The 18,655-nt window shown below is 54.7% G+C and overlaps 3 protein-coding genes across 3 annotated transcripts; all 3 read right to left on the bottom strand.

The window, feature by feature from the left end:
- Positions 1 to 107: 107 nt before the first annotated feature.
- Positions 108 to 6,516, bottom strand: P4HA3 (prolyl 4-hydroxylase subunit alpha 3). The gene is made up of 13 exons (XM_027648640.1): positions 6,119 to 6,516; positions 5,526 to 5,668; positions 4,830 to 5,050; positions 4,138 to 4,287; positions 3,993 to 4,044; positions 3,659 to 3,816; positions 3,395 to 3,571; positions 2,863 to 2,927; positions 2,542 to 2,701; positions 1,975 to 2,037; positions 1,623 to 1,691; positions 828 to 924; positions 108 to 660 (listed from the first exon to the last, which is right to left on the bottom strand). Exons 1-13 carry the CDS (start codon positions 6,514 to 6,516, stop codon positions 590 to 592), a joined length of 1,824 nt encoding a protein of 607 aa, XP_027504441.1. The 3' UTR covers positions 108 to 589.
- A 120-nt stretch (positions 6,517 to 6,636) lies between these two features.
- NEU3 (neuraminidase 3) lies at positions 6,637 to 10,618 on the bottom strand. The gene is made up of 4 exons (XM_027648822.1): positions 10,475 to 10,618; positions 9,567 to 9,611; positions 9,236 to 9,475; positions 6,637 to 9,107 (listed from the first exon to the last, which is right to left on the bottom strand). The coding sequence occupies exons 2-4, from the start codon at positions 9,591 to 9,593 to the stop codon at positions 8,163 to 8,165; spliced, it is 1,212 nt and encodes a 403-aa protein (XP_027504623.1). The 5' UTR covers positions 9,594 to 9,611; positions 10,475 to 10,618; the 3' UTR covers positions 6,637 to 8,162.
- Positions 10,619 to 11,545: 927 nt separating this feature from the next.
- On the bottom strand, positions 11,546 to 18,198 carry SPCS2 (signal peptidase complex subunit 2). The gene is made up of 5 exons (XM_027648792.1): positions 18,064 to 18,198; positions 14,337 to 14,420; positions 13,870 to 14,030; positions 12,747 to 12,881; positions 11,546 to 12,391 (listed from the first exon to the last, which is right to left on the bottom strand). Exons 1-5 carry the CDS (start codon positions 18,181 to 18,183, stop codon positions 12,205 to 12,207), a joined length of 687 nt encoding a protein of 228 aa, XP_027504593.1. The 5' UTR covers positions 18,184 to 18,198; the 3' UTR covers positions 11,546 to 12,204.
- Positions 18,199 to 18,655: the final 457 nt, after the last annotated feature.

Below are 18,655 nucleotides of genomic sequence, written 5' to 3'. Positions count from 1 at the left end.
GGGATCAGCTGGGGGCTCCTGCCCGATCTCCAGGTGCTGCTGGAGATCCCGGCTGCCTCCTCTTGGCCTTCCAGTCACTGAGGAGCTGTGGTCGTGCTGGAGAAAGGGAATGTGTCTGCGGGCAGGCAGGGGGCCAGGAGGGGTGGAAGGAGCTGCCATCTCCCTGAGACTGAATTTTGGCATCCTAAAACATGGATGGGAGCACTGGGATTGAGGTTTTGGCACCCCAAAACAGAGCCGAGATCCCTGAGACTTGATTCTGGCATCCCAAAACACAGATGGGAGCCCCAGGGTTAGGGTTTGTCATCCTGAAACAGAGCTGGGATCCCTGAGACTGGATTTTGACATTCCAAAACAGCTCTGGGAGCCCCAAGATTAGGTTTGTCACCCCAAAAGAGACTCCATTTTAGTGCCCTTTGACTTTATTTCCACACGATTTGGTTGTGGCTGAGCAAGTGACAGCCCCCCAGATTACCTCCCACTCCGCTTCCACCCCCTTCCCTCCTTCCTTCCCCCCCTCCCTCTCCCTCCACCCTTGGGACCATCCTGTGCTGGGATGGTTTTGCCACATCCACGATCCCACGATGGCTCAGTCCCCTGGGTCAGCACCACATGGCCGCCGAAACTCCTGCCCGTGCTCATGGATCCACTTATTCGCCACTGGAAGGGTCAAGGACACAGATCCTGGTCTGTCCTGTCCCTCTGCACCCTTCTCCAACTCTGTGCTGATATTGGAGACCTTTTTCCCTGTTATCCAGGATTTTTGTGTGTTCCCTGGCCATCCAACCCTGTGTCACCCCAGGGTGACACCCAGCAGTGTCTCTCACCCCACTTGTCCCCAGCCAGGACAGGGCAGCCGGCGTGGAGAGTGTCACCATCACCATTCCCATTCTTCCGCAGGTTCCACCAGAAAAGAGCAGCATTCTGAGGAGCAGAGACTGGATTTTGGCACCCTAAAGCAGAGCTGGGATCCCTGAGACTGGATTTTGGCATCCCAAAACACAGGTGAGAGCTCCAGGGTTAGGGTTTGGCACCCCAAAGCAGAGCTGGGAACTGCAGGATTTGACACCCCTCAAAAGGAGCCAGAGCCCAGGGCTGAGTATTGGCACCTCAAAACAGGGCTGGGATCCCTGAGATTGGGATTTGGTGCCCCAAAATAGATCAGGGAGCCTTGGGATTGAGGTTTGTCACCCCAAGACAAAGCTGGGAGCTGTGGGATCAGGGTTTGACTGCCCACAAAGAGAGCCAGGAGCCCCAGGGCTGGATTTTGGTACCCCAAAACAGGGCTGGGATCCCTGGGGTTGGGGTTTGGCACCCCAAAACATTGCTGGCATCCCTGAAACTGGATTTTGACATCCCAAAACATCCCAGTGCTGGGAGTTCCAGTGTTAATGTTTGGCACCCCAAAACAGAGCTAGAATCCCAGAGAATGGATTTTGGCATCCCAAAACATAGATGGGAGATCTGGGGTTGAGGTTTGTCACCCCAAAACAGGGCTGGGAGCCCCGGGGATTGGGGTTTGGCATCAGAGCAGGCTTGAGCACAATTCCCTGCAAGAGCTGACATCCAGGGAGCAGCATCCCCCCTTCCCTGCTCCTGGGGGTTCAGTGGGTCACCCTCACCTTGACCACAGGCACGCTGAAGTTGGCATAGATGAAGGCGGTGGAGCCCCCAGCCTCCACTGCACTCAGCTGGAAAAGGAGCAAAAACAGGAGCCATGGTTGTCCCTCTTCCCAAGATCTAGCTGCTCTGCACAAGGAAAGCGAGGCACGACTCCTCCCTCAGCCCCCAACTGCATTTCCCTTGCTTTGCCGCAGCACGAGCTCCAAAATAGTGCCCAAGCATTGGCGTTTAACACCCCACTGCAGCATCTGAGGGCTGCCCTTGCCCATCTCACACCCCGTTCACTCTGAAAACCCTACTGAGACTGCATCAGGGCCGTGTCTCCAGGTGTGGGAATGAGGGAGGACTCACATAGATCATGACTGTGGCGATCCTGTTGCCCGACTTCATTCTGTAAAGGGGGCTCTTCCTGGACTGCTCCAAGAGTGAGGAGGTGGGAACGGTCAGTCCAGTGTTGATGCAGCTCAGCCCAGAAGCACCTCATGCCCCAAAAGTTCCAAGCAGCTCCCCCTCCCTGGGAAATCCCTCCCTCTCCCTTCTTTTCTCTCCCTCCTTCCCCTCTTCCCTCACCTCCTTCCTCCCTCCCCTGCCTTCCCAGGCACCCACCCAGGGATCACCATCCTGGGACCACCCACCCTGCCAGGGTCCATCTCCAGGAGCATCGGAAGGACCACCCCAGGGTTCACCTCCAGGAACCACCCCATGGTCCACCTTCAGGAACATCTGAGGAATCACCCCAAAGACCACCCTCAGGGTTCATCTCTGGGAACATGAGGGACCACTCCAGAGCCCAGCCTATGGACCACCTCCAGGAACATCCCAGAGGCCACCCCAGGAGCACTCCAAAGAGCACCCCAAGAGCACCACAGGAACATCACCCCACAGCCCACCCATGGTTCACCCAGGCAGCTCCCTGACCGTGGCGTGATCGAAGTGTGGCTCATAGTGGCCTCCCAACCCATAGTTGACCACTTGCAGGTACTCGGCGTAGGGTGGCCGCAGGTCCAGGCCAGTGATGGCAGCGATGCGCCGATCCAAGGTCCTCACCACAGGGTCAGCTGTGTCCTTCAGCCACGCACTGCGGGACCACCCCACCTTCAGCCCCCTGAATTCAGGCTGGGCTTAACCCTTGTAGGACTGCTGGAGGCACCAGGCCTGCCCAGCATGGCTTCACTGCCACCTTGGTGGTGGCCATGGTGGTCCCACTGGCTGGAGGACAAGGCGGGGGGTGGCTCCCACCTCTGGCTTATCCGGTACTCGGCTTTCTGCTGCTTCTCTCCAGAGGCGACCACGGATCTCTGCAGCTGAAGGACAAATGGTGGAGGGTTGCTGCACATGGGGACCCTCACACCAAGCAGAGACCCCAGTCAGGATCGAGGTTGGTACCTACCAGCTGGCTGCCAAACATCCCCACCCCACGGTGTTCTACAGATTCAACACAGCTGGGTGTCACCAAGGGAAGTGGTTTAGGTGCATGTGTGAACTTGTTTTCTCCCAAAAAATCTTTTGTAGGGCTTATCAACCCAAAGGTCTCATAGAATCACAGACTGGCTTGGGTTGGAAGGGACCTTAAAGATCATCCAGTTCCACCCTCCCTCCATGGGCAGGGACACCTTCCACTAGACCATGTTGCTCCAAGCCCTGTTCAGCCTGGACTTGCAGGAGAAGGCTTTGGCTGAGCTTTGCCTTAAAACCCCTCCTATCTCTGCATTCAGCTCTCAGGACACCCTCCTCCAGGGAACAGACATCCCTGGGGAGAAGGACAGCTCACCCAGGGCCCTGCCAACCCCTTGATGGTCTCAGCCTCAGCATCGCTGATGAAATCATGGTACAGTGCCACATAGGGTCGGATGCGGACCATCTCCTTCTTGGCAGGCTGGAGGAGGAGGTAGGGACTGCTGTTGGTCTCATAGGAGCAGCCAAGGTGCAGAATCCGCTCTGGGGCCGGCTGGGAAGAAAGAGGACGAAGGAGGGCATAAGGGGTGGGGGGACACAGTGGTTAGGGGGTGACCATGGCACCCCCTGCTAGCCCCACCTGCCCCCTGGGGCGCTGGCACAGCTCCTCGTAGGCGTCCCGGCTCTGCAGGCGGGTGCTGTTGGGGCGTCTCAGGGGTCTGGCGCTCACCCCCGTCCCCATCTCCAGCAGCTTCTCATACTTGGCCACGTTCTTTGTCACCCTTTGGTTACTGGGATCTGCCGGAGAGGTGGTGTCACCCAAAATACCATGTCCCCATCACCCCCCTTCCCTGGGGAATTGCCCAACGTGGGGGTGAGAAATGGGGTGAAGGAGGCTGTTGCCACACAGAGGTGATAGGGGCATCCCAAAACCTCTCCTGTCATCCTTCTGCAGCCAAGGTTGTCCCACATACCATAGTGGAGAAACTCCTTGGAGAGGCTCAAGGCATGGGAGATGTTTCCAGCCTGGATGGGGGAGTGGAGAGGCCATCAGCATCCCCTGTCTGTGGTTTGGCTCTATGGACATTGTGGGGATGGGGAGGGGGCTTGTGGCTGTACCATGAAGTAGGAGAAGGCGAGATGGTCCAGAGCATCCTCCAGGCTGCTCCGGTCCTCCGGGTTCCAGCTGCCATAGGAGAGGCGGAAGAGGCTGACAGCCTCCTCCAGCCACGTGATGGAGTGGTAATAGTCACCTGTGTCATAGGCTACCTGTGAGGCAACACATCACCTGGACCTGCCAGCTGGGCCATCCTGCCCTGCATCCCATCCCCTTCCCATCCCCTCCCATCCTGTCCCCTTCTCTACCATCCCACCACATCCCCACCCTCATCCCATCCTGACCCATCCCATCCCCTTCTTATCCCATCCTATCCCCACCCTCATCCCAATCTCAACCTTATCTCTTTCCACCGTATCCCTACCCTGCCTTAACCTGTCCCATCCCATCCCATTCTATCCCATCCTCATGCCATTCTATCCCATCCCATTGCACCCACCCATTCTGTCCTATTACATCCTGTCACTTTCCTATTCCCATCTCCAACCCCATTCCCTCCCACATCATCCCTTCCTTTCCTGTCCCATCTCCACCCATCCTGGTCATCTCCATCTCCCTTTCCGTCTCAATCTCCATCCCCATCTGCACCTGCACCTCCATCTCATCCAATGCAAAAAATCACCATGTCTATCCCTATGGAGGCAATGTCCTGGGCTGGAAAAGCTTTGTGGGGGCTGATGGGGCTTGCACTCACCTTTCCCACATGGAAACAGTCATCAGCGGAGAGGGAGACACGCCGGCCTGGGCTGTAGAGGGGCGGGTGGTCGGTGCCAGATCGCTGGAAGACACCGTTGGCCAAGCCCTTGACACTGAGGGCGTAGACGTCCTGCAGCCGCATCAGTGCCCGGGCTGCCCCGTCCAGGTCCTCGGCTCCAGGCAGCTCCTGCTCCACCTCCCTGAGACCGGCATGGAGTGCTGCAGGGTGGGAATGAGGCGCAGGGGGGGATAATTAATGAAGTTTTGGAGAGTAATCACCTTCTCAATCCCTAGGGACCCCATATCCATCCATTCCCCTTCTTCTCCATTTATTGTGGTCCTTTACATGTTCCATTCCTTCATCCCTTCCCAGCTCCTCCATCCATTCTTCTGCTTCTCCACCTGCTCTCCTCCTCCATCCATTCTCTTGCTCCTCCACATGTTCCTTTCCCTCATCCATTCCCTGGGTTCTCCATCCATTCTGCTCCTCCACCCATTTTCCTGCTTCTCCATCCACTCCCTGGCTCCATTCTCCTTTCTTCTACCTATTGACCCTTCTTCTCCTTTCATTCTCCTGCTCTTCCACATTCTGCTCCTCCACCCGTTCACCTCTTCTCCATCCATCCATTCCCCTGCTCCTCCATCCTTTCCCCACCACTATCTGCCAGGTGACAGAGGGGACATGTGGCCATACCCTGGGCATTCCCAGTGGCCTCGTCGCTGTAGATGATGTTGAGCCAGTCGGAGTGGAGGCGCTTGATGAGGCTGAAGGCCAGCAAGGGATTGTCCACCGAGGCCTCGGGGTCCTGGTGCAGCACCTGGACCTTCTCATAGAACCTACAAGGCACCCACTGGGTGACACCTTGATGCTCATCAGTGGTGACACCCCCGGGGTGGGGGCTGAGTCCCCCCATCCTTGGGCGGCTTTGCCTCAGTGTCCACTTTTGGGCCAAGCCAGAGCTGAGGGATTGTCCACCCTCATCCCTGCTGGGTGTGTGGGATGGACAGTGCCTTGAGGATGCTGTGAGTCACAACCCCAGGGGTGGAGAGGCCATGTCCCCGTCCAGTGGCACAGCTTGGGAGCCCACAGGCAGTGTCCGGTCTGAGCTCCCCACCCTCTTAATTAGGGGCACACCCGAAAATCGGGAGCTGCGGGAAGGGGTAGGTGGATTAACCCCCCTCATTTACCAGGGCATCACCCACCCTTGGGGCTGGGTAGGCAGGATGGGAGGGGATGCTGCGGGTGTCCCCACGCGTGACCGCGGCGGGGTGGGGTGTCTCCAGTACCTGCGGAGGCGGCGGAGGCGGGCGTTCTCCTCCCGCAGGTAGGACCGGAGCCGGCGGAGCAGGCGGCGCTCGGCGCCCAGCGCTCCTCGCACGCTCAGCATCGCCGAGAAGGTTTCGGCCGGGGCGGGGGGCGCCAGCAGCGCCAGCAGCGCCCCCAGTACCCCCAGTGCTCCAAGCACCCCCAGTTCTCCAAGTGTCCCCAGTACCTCCAGTACCCCCAGCGCCCCCAGCCCCAGCAGTGCCCTCAGTGCTCCAGGTACCTCCAGTGCCAACAGCACCCAAAGAACCCCCAGTACACCCAGCGCTCCCAGTATCTCCGGTATTCCCAGCGCTCCCCGTCCCAGCAGCGCCCCCAGCACTCCCAGTGTCACCAGTGCCCCTAGCTCCCGCGCCCGCATCCGGCCGCCGCCGCCGCCGGGGGAAAGGGGGGGGGAAGGGGCGGAGAGGCCCCGCCTTTATGGGGGAAAAGGGGGGTAGAGGGGTGGGGGTTTCTCGGATCCGCCACGCTGGCTGGGGAGGGGCGGGGTGGTGCTGGTCCCCCTCCTGCCTGTCCTTGTCCCCATCCCATCCCGCTCCCATCCTGCCCGTCTCTGTCCCTGTCCTACTTGTCCGTCTCTTGTCTCTGTCCTGCCCCAGCCTAATCCTGCCTGTCCCTATTCCCTGCTGGTCCCATCCTGCCCTGTCCTCAGCTTCATCCTGCCTGTCCTGCTCCTGTCTGTCCCCATTTTGTCCCCTGTCCCCATCTCACCCTGTCCCACTGTCTGCCCTCATCCTGCCTGTCCCTGTCCCTACTCCATCTTGCCCCCATCCTGCCTACCCCTGCCTTGCACTCATCCTTCCTGTCCCCCGCCTTTTGTCTGTCCCCAAACTGTTCTGGACTCATCCTGTCTGTTGCTGTCCTCTGTTCCCATCCCATCCTATCCCCATCTTCCCTGTCCCCACTCTGCCCTGTCCTCAACTGGACTGGCCCACTCCTATCCCTCCCCACCCCATTCTGTCCCCATCCCATTCCTGTCCCCTTCCTATGTGTCCTCTGCTACCTGACCCCACTCTGTCCTGTCATAATCCCGTCCTGTCCCCATCCCATTCTGTCCTGTCCCTATCCATCCTGTCGCAGTGGGGTGAGGGTGGCAGGTTGGGAACATCCCACTGCATTCCCAATCAATATGTGGACACTCACCATAGAAAAACGCTTTTTAGGAGAAAACCCTGTTGGAGCAGGTGCTCAGGTGCCCCGTCTGTGGGGACAGCACCACAATGGCACCCCAAAATACCCCCAGCCCCTGGAACCCCAGAGCCTCCCAGGGAAAACGGGCCAGAACTGGCTGAATTCCCAAAAGCAGGGCCAAGAGAAGATGGGAAACGTGGGTTGCCTGTGCTGAGGGGCTATGAGGGGCCAGCCCTGTTCTCCACCATGGGGGGATGGGTGCAAAGACACGATGGGTGCAGGACTTTTCCCAGTTTTCTTCCCCAATATTGGCTAGATCTCACCTGCTTTGGGAGGACTTTATTTGCAAGTAGCAGGGGACTGTGACGTTGCTGTCACCGTCAGGATGCCACAACCTATTCCTATGGAGCAGAATAAAAAAAATTCCCGCAAGACTGGAGTTCTTTTTCCTATGAGAATACAGGCCCAAAGCAGGCAAGTGGAAGAAAACAGCATTAAAAAAATAGGAATTCTCTCTGCCACATGAGGGGGACACAGGAACTAGAAACATTTTTAACTTAAACGAAGACTTTAGGGGACTTCTTCCTCAGGGAACCAGCTGCTCTCGGTGGCACTTTTTTGCTGCTAGCAGGTGAAAAACGCTGATTTTTGGAGCAGCAGCAGCATTTTGGGTGCTGTGCCAGCACCCCTTGGCCAACCTGCAGCAGATCGTCCATCACCACCACCTGACTGGGTGATTAAAAAGCAATAATTAAATATAAAATTAAAGAAAAGCTACATGATGCTGAGCCTCTGGAGCATCCAAAACATGCTGGTGAGGTCTGGACCAGGATGCCAGCAGTCAGGAGTGACCCCCTTGAGTAAAACAGGCCTGTTTCAGGAAGCCTTGAGGTTCTGGTCAGAGGAGTCCAGGGTGAAGAGACAGAAGACGATTTCCTCACAGGCACTGGCAGTGCCGCACTCGAACAAGCAGCCGAAAATTCTGCCAGGACACACGGCCAGGTCGGAATACCCGGCAGGCCCCGCGTGCAGCACCCACGGGCGCCGCCAGCCCGCCCCATCCAGCGGCGACGGGTTCACATAGACACCCAAATCCCGCCGGCGGCGCCGGCTGGTGGGGTGGGAGTAGAGCAGCCACGTGGGCGCCCCGGCGGTGCCGGCGGGCGCGGCAAAGCTCACTACGCTGCCCTGGCACCCGTGCGGTGGCTCGGCCAGCGCTGGGCACCGCATCGGGCGCTGGAAGCGCAGCCCGCGGTCGGTGCTGAGTGCCACGGCCCGGCAGCCGCGTGGCGCACGGGCGCTGCAGTACAGCAGGGGCGGGTGGGGGCCGCGGATTTCGGCTACTTGGCACTCGCCCGTGCGCTCGCCAGCGAGCAGGGCGCCCTTGTGCCAGCGGCGCCCGCCGTCATCGCTGTAGAAGATGAGAGAGTGCTGGCGGGTGGAGCAGGGCAGCCGCGCGGCCCCGCAGAGGTGCCCGTGCATGTAGTAGGTGTACGCCGGCACCACGAGCCGCCCCGAATCCAGCTGTATGCCGTGGCCTGGCCCCACAGCAAAGGTGGCCCAGCGGGACAGGTCGGTGCCAACGGCCTCGTCTGTCACGTCCCGCAGCGGGGCCCAGCTGCGGCCGCCATCGGCACTCGTGGCGAAGCAGAGGCGCGCGGCGCTGCACCCCCTCCAGATCTGGTGCTGCTCCGTCTTCCCCTGCTCCACGCAGATGCAGAAGAGGAAGATGGTGCCGCTCCTGGCATCGAAGAGCGGACACGGGTTCATGGTGCGGCGGCCGGGCAGTGCCAGCGCCGACAGCTCCTCCACCGGACCCCACTGCCGGCAAGGAGGGGAAACAGGGCTCAACCGTGGGGTGCACCAGTGTCGCTGCACCCTGGAACCACCCGCCGTCACTCCCAGGGATGCGGACCCAGGTTGTTCCTGCAGCACTGGGTGGATTTTACCTTGACCGAGGAGCCGTGCTGGCAGCCCCGACGCAGCACCAGGTACTTGGCGTCCTCGTCCCGGGCTGAGGAGCGTTTCTCGGCAAAGGCCAGGAAGGATTCATCCGGGGGAATGTAGAGCAGAGCTGGGATGCGGTAGGTGACCCCACTTCCCTGTCGGAACAGCGTCTCCAGAGGGGAGACAAGCAGGGATTCCGATGGTGGTGGCAGTGGGGGGCTCTCCCTGCCATCCCCCTGGTGCTGGAAGGGTGGGAATGCCAGGTGTAAACAGTTAAATGCCGGGAAAAGCCCTCATGTCCCCCTGTATGGAGGGGTAGGGATGAGCACTCACCTTGAGGCTGGTGGTGGCCTGGAACATGGTGGCTCCTGCTGGGGCCTGAGAGGTGTAGGAGAGGGGGGCTGAGAGCGGAGCCCCTTGGAGGGGTCACACCCCACTCTCCTGCCTGTCTGTGGTGTTTCCGTGTCCCTCTGTTCCCCAGTGCTGCACAGGGGAACTATTTTGCCCCCAAGCCCACCCCCACACTGTTTCCAAGGGGTCTGTACCCCCTGCGCCCCCCCAGTACTCCCAAGCCTCCAACTCCTTTAGCTCCCCCAGTGTCCCCAGGCCAGAGCCCCCATGCCCATTCATTCCCCTGCCCCAATCCCCCCATGCACCCCCTCCCACCTGGATCTCACCCTGCATCCCCCATGTCCCTGCAACCCCCCGACACCCCAAAGAACAAAACCCCCACACCCCAGAAAGCACCGACCCCCCAGTGACAGACACCCCTGCTGTGCACCCCCCTGCACCCCACATGTCCTGACCCCCCCTTCACCCCTCATGCACCGATGCCCTCATCCACCTCCAATACCCAGGCCCTCCCCGTGTACCCCCTTGAACTCCCATGGCCCGACTCCCCTATACACCCGCCCTGCACCCTCAGACCCTGATTCCCCTACATCCCACATGCAACGACCCTGCCATCCCTGACTCCCCTACACCCTGCATGCACCAGTCCTGCCCATTGCCTTTCCCAGACCCCCCTGTCCATCCCCCTGCACATCCAAACACCTGTCCTCCCCGCACTCCATATACACCGATCCCCCCATAATCCCCCTCATCCCGGACCCGCCGTACAACCCCTGCCCCCCAAACCCTTGACTCCCCTTCACCCCGCATGTACTGACTCCCCACGACTCCCCCATCCCCTCCGTGCCCCGACACGCCGCATTCCCACATTCCCGCATCCCTCCGCCGACCCCGCTCCTCCAGCCACCGTCTCCGCCGCGCCGGGGCCGTCCCGCTCCGCCTCTTCCTGCAGCTCCGGGAGCGGGGGGGAACCGGATCAGGCGGTCGGAGAGACCAAGGAAATGGGCGGGGATCCAAGTGTCGGGATACCAGAGCCTGGTCCTGGTGCCAGAGGGCCAATACCTGTGCAGGTGTGAGCAGGTGATGTGCTCAGCTGCCTGCAGAGGAGGGGGAAAGGTGGAATTTCAGAAGGATATTGACTGCTGGAGCTGCTCCCGAGGAGACTCTCCTCCCAACAGGCAGGAGGGGACCCAAGAGCGGGATGGAGGTTTGGGGTGCCCCTGCCGGCCGACCTCACCTTCCCAAGTGTCCCTATGGAACGGGTGTGGAGAGTGAGGGCCAGGAAAACGATGAAGGACCATCGGGGGGTTCCCTGGGGTGAGTCAGCCAACCCCACCGAGCTCTGTAAGGGATAAAAAGGGGAATCGTCCACTCCCTTCCGAGGGAAATGGAGGGCCTGATAAGCCGACTGGACCCACCCCACAAGGAATTCTGCTGCCTCCCTGGGGCCCGGGTAAGGGACACTACTAGGAAACTCCCTGATCTTTACCGCCCTCTATTACCTGCCGGTGGTTGTCCAGGGAACTTATGCTGGAACTCGGGGGGAAAAAGAGTGGAAGAAGGGCAGGAAACCTGGGGGGGACCACAAGGATAGTATGAGGTGATGTAGGGAGAAAGTGATAAGGGCCAAACCCAAACTGGAACTTAATTTGGCCACTGAGGTGAAAGACAACAAAAAAAGTTTCTATAAATAAATAAATAGGCAGCAAAAGGATGGCCAAGGGGAGTCTCCATACTGTGCTGGATGTGGAGGGCAGCTGTGTCAGGGAATGAGGAAAAGGCTGAGGGACTTAATGCCTTCTCTGCCTCAGTTTTTAATACTAAAACTTCAGGATATGCAGTGATGGGGAGCTGATGAAGCCCTCGTAATCCAGGAGGGAATGATTCTGTGAACTGGGATTCCCTCTCTGGCCTCCACCTCCCCTGAAACACCCCAGAGATGCTCCAGGACACATTTGATGTCTGTTCTTCCCTTTTATTGAAAAAAAACCCCCAAAAATCTTTTAAAAAATGCCAGCTTATAGAAGGGACACGCAGGACAGGAGATGCCACAAGGAAACAGTGGGACAGACGAACAGACACAGCTTGGAAAACCTCTTTTACACCTTTTTGAGAAGCTTTGTGGCCAAACACACAGAAGTAGCATATTTTATTCCCTCCCTCCCCCAACACATAAAAGGTTTTTATATAAAACAATCCTCTATCCCCACTTAGATAAATACAAAAATAAAGAAAACTCGTTTGCCAGGGGACGGTTGTTTCACAGAAGAGTTTTGTCCTGAATTCCTAACACAGAAGGGAAAGGTGGGATTAGTAAAATGCCCCTCGGCCATGGAGCCATGTGATAAAGCACTGTCAGGTAGAGCGGAGGAAGCTGAGGCGGCATCAGTGACGTGTCTCCCCTCACAGGGGTCCCCAAAATCCAACTTCAGGGTCTGCCCTGCAGGCACACAGCCCAAGCTTAGCCACGAGCTTCAAGAAATCTTGGATCCAAGATTAAAAATCCAAAAATGGAACAGGATTTCAGGACAAAAACAGAGGCCATGATTCGCTTTCTTTGCCATTTGACTTTATTGGTGTTAACTCAGCACGTTCCCGGGGAGGTGAGCCGTGTCTGACATCATTTTGTTTTCCTCTCCAGGGCCAGACTATCGTGGAGCTTGGACACCTCTGGCTCGTAGGCTTCCATGACTAATGTCCCGTTGTTATCGAAGAACTTCGCGATGGATTTGGTGAACTCGGCTTCCCTCTGCTGCTTGGTTTTCCCACTGATGAACGTCAGCTTCAGGGTGTACTTGTCATCAAACCTGCAGGGAGAGCAGAGAGGTCTCAGAGCAGGATCCCAGCTGGAATCAGCTGAGGAGAAAGAAATCCTCCTCTTATTTAAGGGGAAAATCCTCCCAGACTGGAGTCCCCACCTGGGCACCCACAGCTACAATTAACACAATTTTATGTTCTGTGATTAAATCACGGGGATTAAAGGGAAGCAAAACCCATTTGCGGCAGAAAACCACTCGGCACCGTTTCTAGACCAGGACATGGATTTTTGATAGAGATTTGTAGGTTTGGAAAGGAAAGGGAGTATTTAGGGTGGTGCTCTGGAGTGATAGGGATGGAAATGGTGCCTTCTGGCTAAGCCTGGGATGTAGGAACAAAGGATACCGTTTGAGGCTGGAGGAGAGTTGCCAAACATCGTCGGGGTCCATCCCCGCCGGGTCTTTCCTGTGAGCCACGAGGAAAATACTCTTCTCCTTGTATGAGGTGTAGATGGTCAGGATTCCCATCATCACAAAATATGTGCAGAGAAAGTTAAGGAAATCAGGGAGTTGCAAGGACAGGCAGAGAAGTCACTCGGATCCCCTCAGACAGGTTGTTTAACCACCTCTTGTGACACTCCATTCTCATGCTTGGCTGATGCCTCATTAGCATGAGAAATTAATAATAAATTCTTAACTTTAATAATAACAAAATTAATTTATTTTTAACTCCTTGGAAGCGTCCAAGGTCAGGTTGGACAGGACTTGGAACAACCTGGTCTAGTCAAAAATGTCCCAGCCCATGGCAGGGGTTGGAGCTGGATGGTCTTTAAGGTCCCTTCCAACCCAAACCAGTCTGAGATTCTCTAACATTTGCTGGGAGACAGTGGGAAAACCTGAGACTGAATGAGCCACAGAAAGAATCACTGTGAGTTCCTCCTAAGCACAGACCAAGCAATTCATCTTTCTCATTTTTGGAATTAAATAATTTCAAGTGCTGCAAGACCCAGTGTTTGTGCTGAAAGCCAACCAGAACAGCCTGGAACAACAAAATGCCTTAGAATAATGGAACTGTTTAGGTTGGAAAAGGCCTCTAAGACTACTTCAGTCCAACTGCTCCCCCAACCCTGCCAAGGCCACCACTAACCCTTCACCTTGTTGAACCTCCCAGAGTGGCCTCAGCCCACGGATTCAGCCTGTCCAGATCCCTCTGCAGACGCGCCGCAGGAATTCCCTCTGTTCCACTTTTCCCTCTCAGTATCTGACTTGTGGTATTAGGGAAGAGCAGACATATCTGTAACCACACTATGGATGGAAGAAGAGAATGATTTGCCCTGAGGTCACCCAAATGTGGGTGCATCACACCCAGACAGGCAGGAATTTTCCCATCACATGAAAAACTGTCTGATTATCAGCTGACCTCGGGATGAAAAATTCCCATTGGCCTGAAAATGGGAGAGACAAGGGTTTTCTTCATGAGGAAAATCAAACCCTTTTGGTAGATGTGAGACAACGTTTCTAAAGGATATGAGACAACACAAAAGGCAAGGACGGGTTTGGATTCAGGAAAAGGGTGCAGGTAATCCCAAATCAAAGCAACAATTGCAAAGAGGCAAGAGATTGTGCAGATAAGGAGGCGGCCGTCAATCAAACGGAAATTTTCCACATATTTGTACTTTTCCAGGAGAACCTGTGGGAGAAAATGGGTGGCTGAGTTTATTTTGTGCTTTCCATGAATCTGACAAACTGTTTCTGGGAAAGGTTTAGAGGAAACAACCTCCATGAGACGGGTAAACTGAGCAGAAAGTTCATGGAGAATTAATGTCAGGCATCCTGATAATTTGCTCATTAACACTGGGAATTAAGCACAATCCATGGGAATCACAAGAGATGCTACAGGCCCGGCAGGGATAGGGGCACAATCCACCAAAAAAAAGTAGAAAAGAAAATAAGAGAGTTTTCCAAGAAGGAAAAAGTCAGCAGTGGCAGAAGGTACCTTTTTGGCAGAGTCATCCAGGGAATTTTTCACGGCCGAACCGTCCCATTTGTCAATTTTTACTGGCTTGTCATCGATCTTCCACTGCAAAGGAAACCATAGGGAGTGAGGAGAATTTCATCCTGGTGCTCTTGTTCCTGTCCTGAACATAAAGACAGGAGCCAAACCAGAGAGCAGCTGCCTGTTTGGGAAAACCTCAGTGGAGACAGAGGGAATCTGGGACCGAAAAGCCCCCTCAGCACCCCCGAACCTGTTCCCCGTGCAGGTTCCAGCTCATTCATCTTGTCACAGGTTTGAAGGGGCTTTCTACATCAGGTTTACTCTAAATTTGCTTCTGCATTTGCTGCCATCCCCAGATTGTGACTGAATTCCTGCCTTTGAATGTATTCCTGCTGTTACATATGGACTCTTCGATGACAGAAGGAAAATTCCAAGAACCCCCAACTATCCCGTGTACAAGGGGAGAACTAAAAGGCACAAACAAGAAATGAAGTTTCAGTCAAACCATCCTCCAGAATGAAACAAAAAGCTTCTGTTGCTCTTCCATATTCAGGTCTTCCTTGGAAATAGGTCCCTGCCTGATAACAATTCCCAGATACAACAGCTCAGCTTTTCCAAGGGTTCACCTTCCCCTGAACTATATTATTTTTTGAGCCCTGTGTATTTTAAGTCATTCCTTATTTCAGCTGAGTGACTGAAGATGGAATTTTAGCTGCCAGTAGAGCAATCCTCAATTTCCCTCATGTTATTTCCTGCTCCTACAGCTTCTGAGTTGGATTATTAACTCCCAGTCCAAAGAGCTCCTTTCCCTTCTCTGGAAGGAATAAAACCACTTTAAAATATGATGTAAAACTCCATCTACTTCCCAAAAAGTTCAATTATACTCCACTCTCTGCAGGTAGGAATTATCAGGCACACAGTGTATCCTGTGTGTATCCATGAGGTTTATGAGGCACAAAAGCAGAAGGATTTAAAAATTATGGAGAACTGGGACAGAGTTCAGTGTAAAGTACAAAATATTTTAGGTTTTCTTTTTCTGAAGCATTTTCTTGCAGGGTTAATTAGCACACATGGTAATTAGAAATGCCATGAAAGAATAGGAAAGAATTCTTTCAATTATTTATATTTCCTTATAAAAGCACCTACAACAGTGGAATTGCCAAAGTTTAAAGTATCAAGGGGGTGTAAAAAAATATTTTTTTTCCTAAGCAATGAATTGGAAGTCTTTGACTAACACCACCAACACCCAACCCCTCTTTCCTTATCCCACAGAGAAATCAAAATGCTTCCAAGAAACCCATCCAGGCTTGACCTCACTGCTCCCAGTTATCCAGTTTGAGGACTTTGGAAAGGAGCTCCAAAGGCTTCCAAATTAAAACTCAGACTTTGGTTCCAGCCTGATGGAGAAAAGAAGAAACCAACCAGTTCAAAACATAGGTTTTTTTAAGTTTGGGTGTCTTTTGACACAAACTTAACTTTTTTTTCCCCAAGGATTATTCCTTGTGCTGCTTTACATTCCATTCAGTTTTAACCTGGGTACCTGGCTTGGCTCTTTAAATATTCCACCGGAGTTTTTTTCTGGCACACTTTGGGAATTACAAACAACAATAATCAAGTCATGAAGTAAAAACAGGTTTGTTGCTACTGTAAGAGGAGCACCAGTGTAAAAACTCTTAAGGGGAACAACACTTCTGTGTCTAATCCGTGTTTTCTACAACAAGGATGAATAGAAAGGAATCCCTCCTTTTTAAAATCAGGAATTTTTCAGACTGGGACCCAAGAGGCTGGAAGGGCCTCAGTGGATGATGCACTTCTGGGGCACAGAAGGCAGCTGGTGTTCAGGAAGTAGTTTTAGTTCTGAACACAGCTCTTGGTGTTGTGCTTAAATGGGTATTAATTAGATTAATTCAATTAATTTAAATGGGAGAAATCCCGAGGGGTTTCCCGAGGAGGACTGTGGCCACATCATCCTGAATTCTGTGTCTGCGCACTCTTAGGTGGCCCTGGATGAGCAGGGAATGCTCAGGAATAGCTTCCCAGTTAGCACAAAGTCTTCAAGGACATGAGAAAGATGAAAAAAAATGGAATAGTTAAACCACAAATCTCCCTAAATTCCCCCTGATTTAACTTTTCAGGGAAGCACAGAAAGGTAAACAAGCAACATGTCCTAAGGCTTCAAAGCCTTGCTGGTCATCAGTCATTTGCCTGCTAGGGAAAAACTGGAACAGACTATGGACTTAAGGCCACAATTCTTCAGGTGATTCCTCACCAATGGATACAAGAGTTCACAGAAATGACCAGAGTTCCCTCAAGCAGAGAGAGGAAATGAAGGCACACAGGGAAAGGGAGGAACATTCCCAAGCGTGTGTGTTCTTGGGGTAGAAACTCCTCAGTGGTTTCTCCCTAGAGGATTCAGTGTATTTCCCTTCCCAATGACTCCTGTTTTTTACCCCTCAGCATCCACAGAACACAGCAAGAAGAACAGGAATGCCTTGGGAGCAGGGTGTTTCCATGAGTTCTGGAAGTTTAACCACAAATGGAGAGCTGAGCAGTTTGCAAAGACAATGCCCTAAAACCACTCACTTAACAGCTTAAATCTACTCTGCCAAAGGAAAACCATGGAATTCTTAGGGATATGAGGAAAACATCATCTCAAACAGGTGCAGGAAAACTATACACTTTAGGAATAATGAATATATCACTGAAAATCCCAGTGTTTCCAACTGCAAGTGCCTGTGTTTTAGAGTTCAGTAGAAGTTGCCAAGTTCATCCCTCTGGAGATACCTCCATAGATACAGACACAACCAATTCCATCTCCTTGGGAAGCACAAATAGAGCCTCTAGGTCTTTAATTCCATCTCCCAGGCTGCCAACGATCCCCAGAAGCTGGGACACAACACCTGGACACTGAGTTGAGACCAAAGCTAATCCAAAACCAAGGTACTTTACACTACTGGGATGAGACTGGGATTGTCAGCTCTGCTCCCCTCGACATCTCAGAGAATCGTGGAATATCCTGAGCTGGAAGGGACCTACAAGGATCACCGAGTCCAACTCCTGGGCCTGGGGATGCTCAAAGATGAGGATGCTCAGGGATGGGGGGCTGCCCAGGATGAGGAGGGAATGCCCAGGATGAGGTAGGGGATACCCAGGATGAGGATGCTCAGGATGAGGGGGTGAATGCCCAGGGACAAGGTGGGGAGATAGGAAGGAAGGAAGGGTGGGATGCTCAGGAATGAGGGGGTTGATGCTCAGAAATGAAGGATGAATGTTCAGGGATGAGGGGGGATACTCGGGGTGAGGGAGGGATACTCAGGATGAGGAGGGGGTGCTTAAGGATGAGAACGTTCAGGGATGAGGAGGGGGAATGCCCAGGACTAAAGGATGGATGCCCAGGAATGAGGCGGGGATGCCCGGGGTGAAGGATGGATGCCCAGGGGTGAGGCGGGGATGCCCAGGGATGAAGCGGGGATGCCCAGGGGTGAAGGACGGATGCCTAAGGATAAGGGAGGATGCCCAGGGATGAAGGATGGATGCCCAGGGATGAGCCAGGGATGCCCAGGGGTGAAGGAGGGATGCTGAGGGATGAAAGGAGGGATGCCCCAGGGGTAAGGGGAGGATGCCTAGGGATGAAGGTTAGATGCCCAGGGCTGGCGGGGGGATGCCCAGGGGCCCGGCCGGGGCAGGGGGACGGTCGGGGCGGGCCCAGGAGCCCCGCCCGCGGTACCTTGTCCAGGAGCCCGTTCCGGCCGCTTTTGGCCGCCATCTTCTCACTGCCTCCGCCCCCGTCCCGTCCGCGACACTTGGGCGCTCCTGATTGGCCACGCGGGAGGAAGTCCCGCCCCATCCCTCGCGCCCGCCGCGAGGTACACTGGGAAATGTAGTCCGCTCCTCGGTCATTCCTGTAGGGGCCGGGGTGTTCAAATAATGGAATCATGGAATGGTTTGGTTGGGAAGGAACTTAAATCCCATTCAGTTCTATGGGCAGGGACACTAGACCAGGTTGCTCCAAGCCCTGTTCAAGCCCAAAAGAGCTGTCTACAGTCCCCATCCCTGGAAGGATTTAACAGCTGTGTGGATGTGGCATTGGGGACATGGGTTAGTTGTGGCCTTGGCAGTGCTGGATGAGGTGGGGTTAATCCAGCTGTGAATCCAGAACGGGATGACCTTGAAGATTTTTTCCAACCCTAACTATTCCATGATCTTCAACAGATCTGTTGTGTGGCCAAGCCACAGGATGCTGTTTATCCATCGTTAATTAGACCCTTCATGTGGAGCTGCCATGCCGAGGAATCCACTGTTTTCCACTGCTGGAGAGG

Source organism: Corapipo altera, unplaced genomic scaffold (assembly GCF_003945725.1).
Source record: "Corapipo altera isolate COAL_440 unplaced genomic scaffold, ASM394572v1 58, whole genome shotgun sequence".
NCBI classification, from domain to species: domain Eukaryota; kingdom Metazoa; phylum Chordata; class Aves; order Passeriformes; family Pipridae; genus Corapipo; species Corapipo altera.
Note: the sequence above shows the minus strand (reverse complement) of the source record. Positions and strands in the feature narration are given on the sequence as shown.

What these genes read in the sequence shown, in the direction of transcription:
- SPCS2 (XM_027648792.1), bottom strand. Translation starts at nt 18,183, where the DNA reads ATGGGGCGGGACTTCCTCCCGCGTGGCCAATCAGGAGCGCCCAAGTGT. An exon ending in GGAACGGGCTCCTGGACAAG is followed by an intron (nt 14,421 to 18,063) that starts GTACCGCGGGCG and finishes TTTCCTTTGCAG; the next exon opens with TGGAAGATCGATGACAAGCC. An exon ending in CTCTCCTCCAGCCTCAAACG is followed by an intron (nt 12,392 to 12,746) that starts GTATCCTTTGTT and finishes CTCTCCCTGCAG; the next exon opens with GTTTGATGACAAGTACACCC.
- P4HA3 (XM_027648640.1), bottom strand. Translation starts at nt 6,516, where the DNA reads ATGCGGGCGCGGGAGCTAGGGGCACTGGTGACACTGGGAGTGCTGGGG. An exon ending in TCAGCGTGCCTGTGGTCAAG is followed by an intron (nt 925 to 1,622) that starts GTGAGGGTGACC and finishes TCTGCTCCTCAG; the next exon opens with AATGCTGCTCTTTTCTGGTG. An exon ending in CCTGGCTGGGGACAAGTGGG is followed by an intron (nt 661 to 827) that starts GTGAGAGACACT and finishes TGACCCTTCCAG; the next exon opens with TGGCGAATAAGTGGATCCAT.
- NEU3 (XM_027648822.1), bottom strand. Translation starts at nt 9,593, where the DNA reads ATGTTCCAGGCCACCACCAGCCTCAAG. An exon ending in AGGCCACCACCAGCCTCAAG is followed by an intron (nt 9,476 to 9,566) that starts GTGAGTGCTCAT and finishes CCACCCTTCCAG; the next exon opens with CACCAGGGGGATGGCAGGGA. An exon ending in AGCACGGCTCCTCGGTCAAG is followed by an intron (nt 9,108 to 9,235) that starts GTAAAATCCACC and finishes CCTTGCCGGCAG; the next exon opens with TGGGGTCCGGTGGAGGAGCT.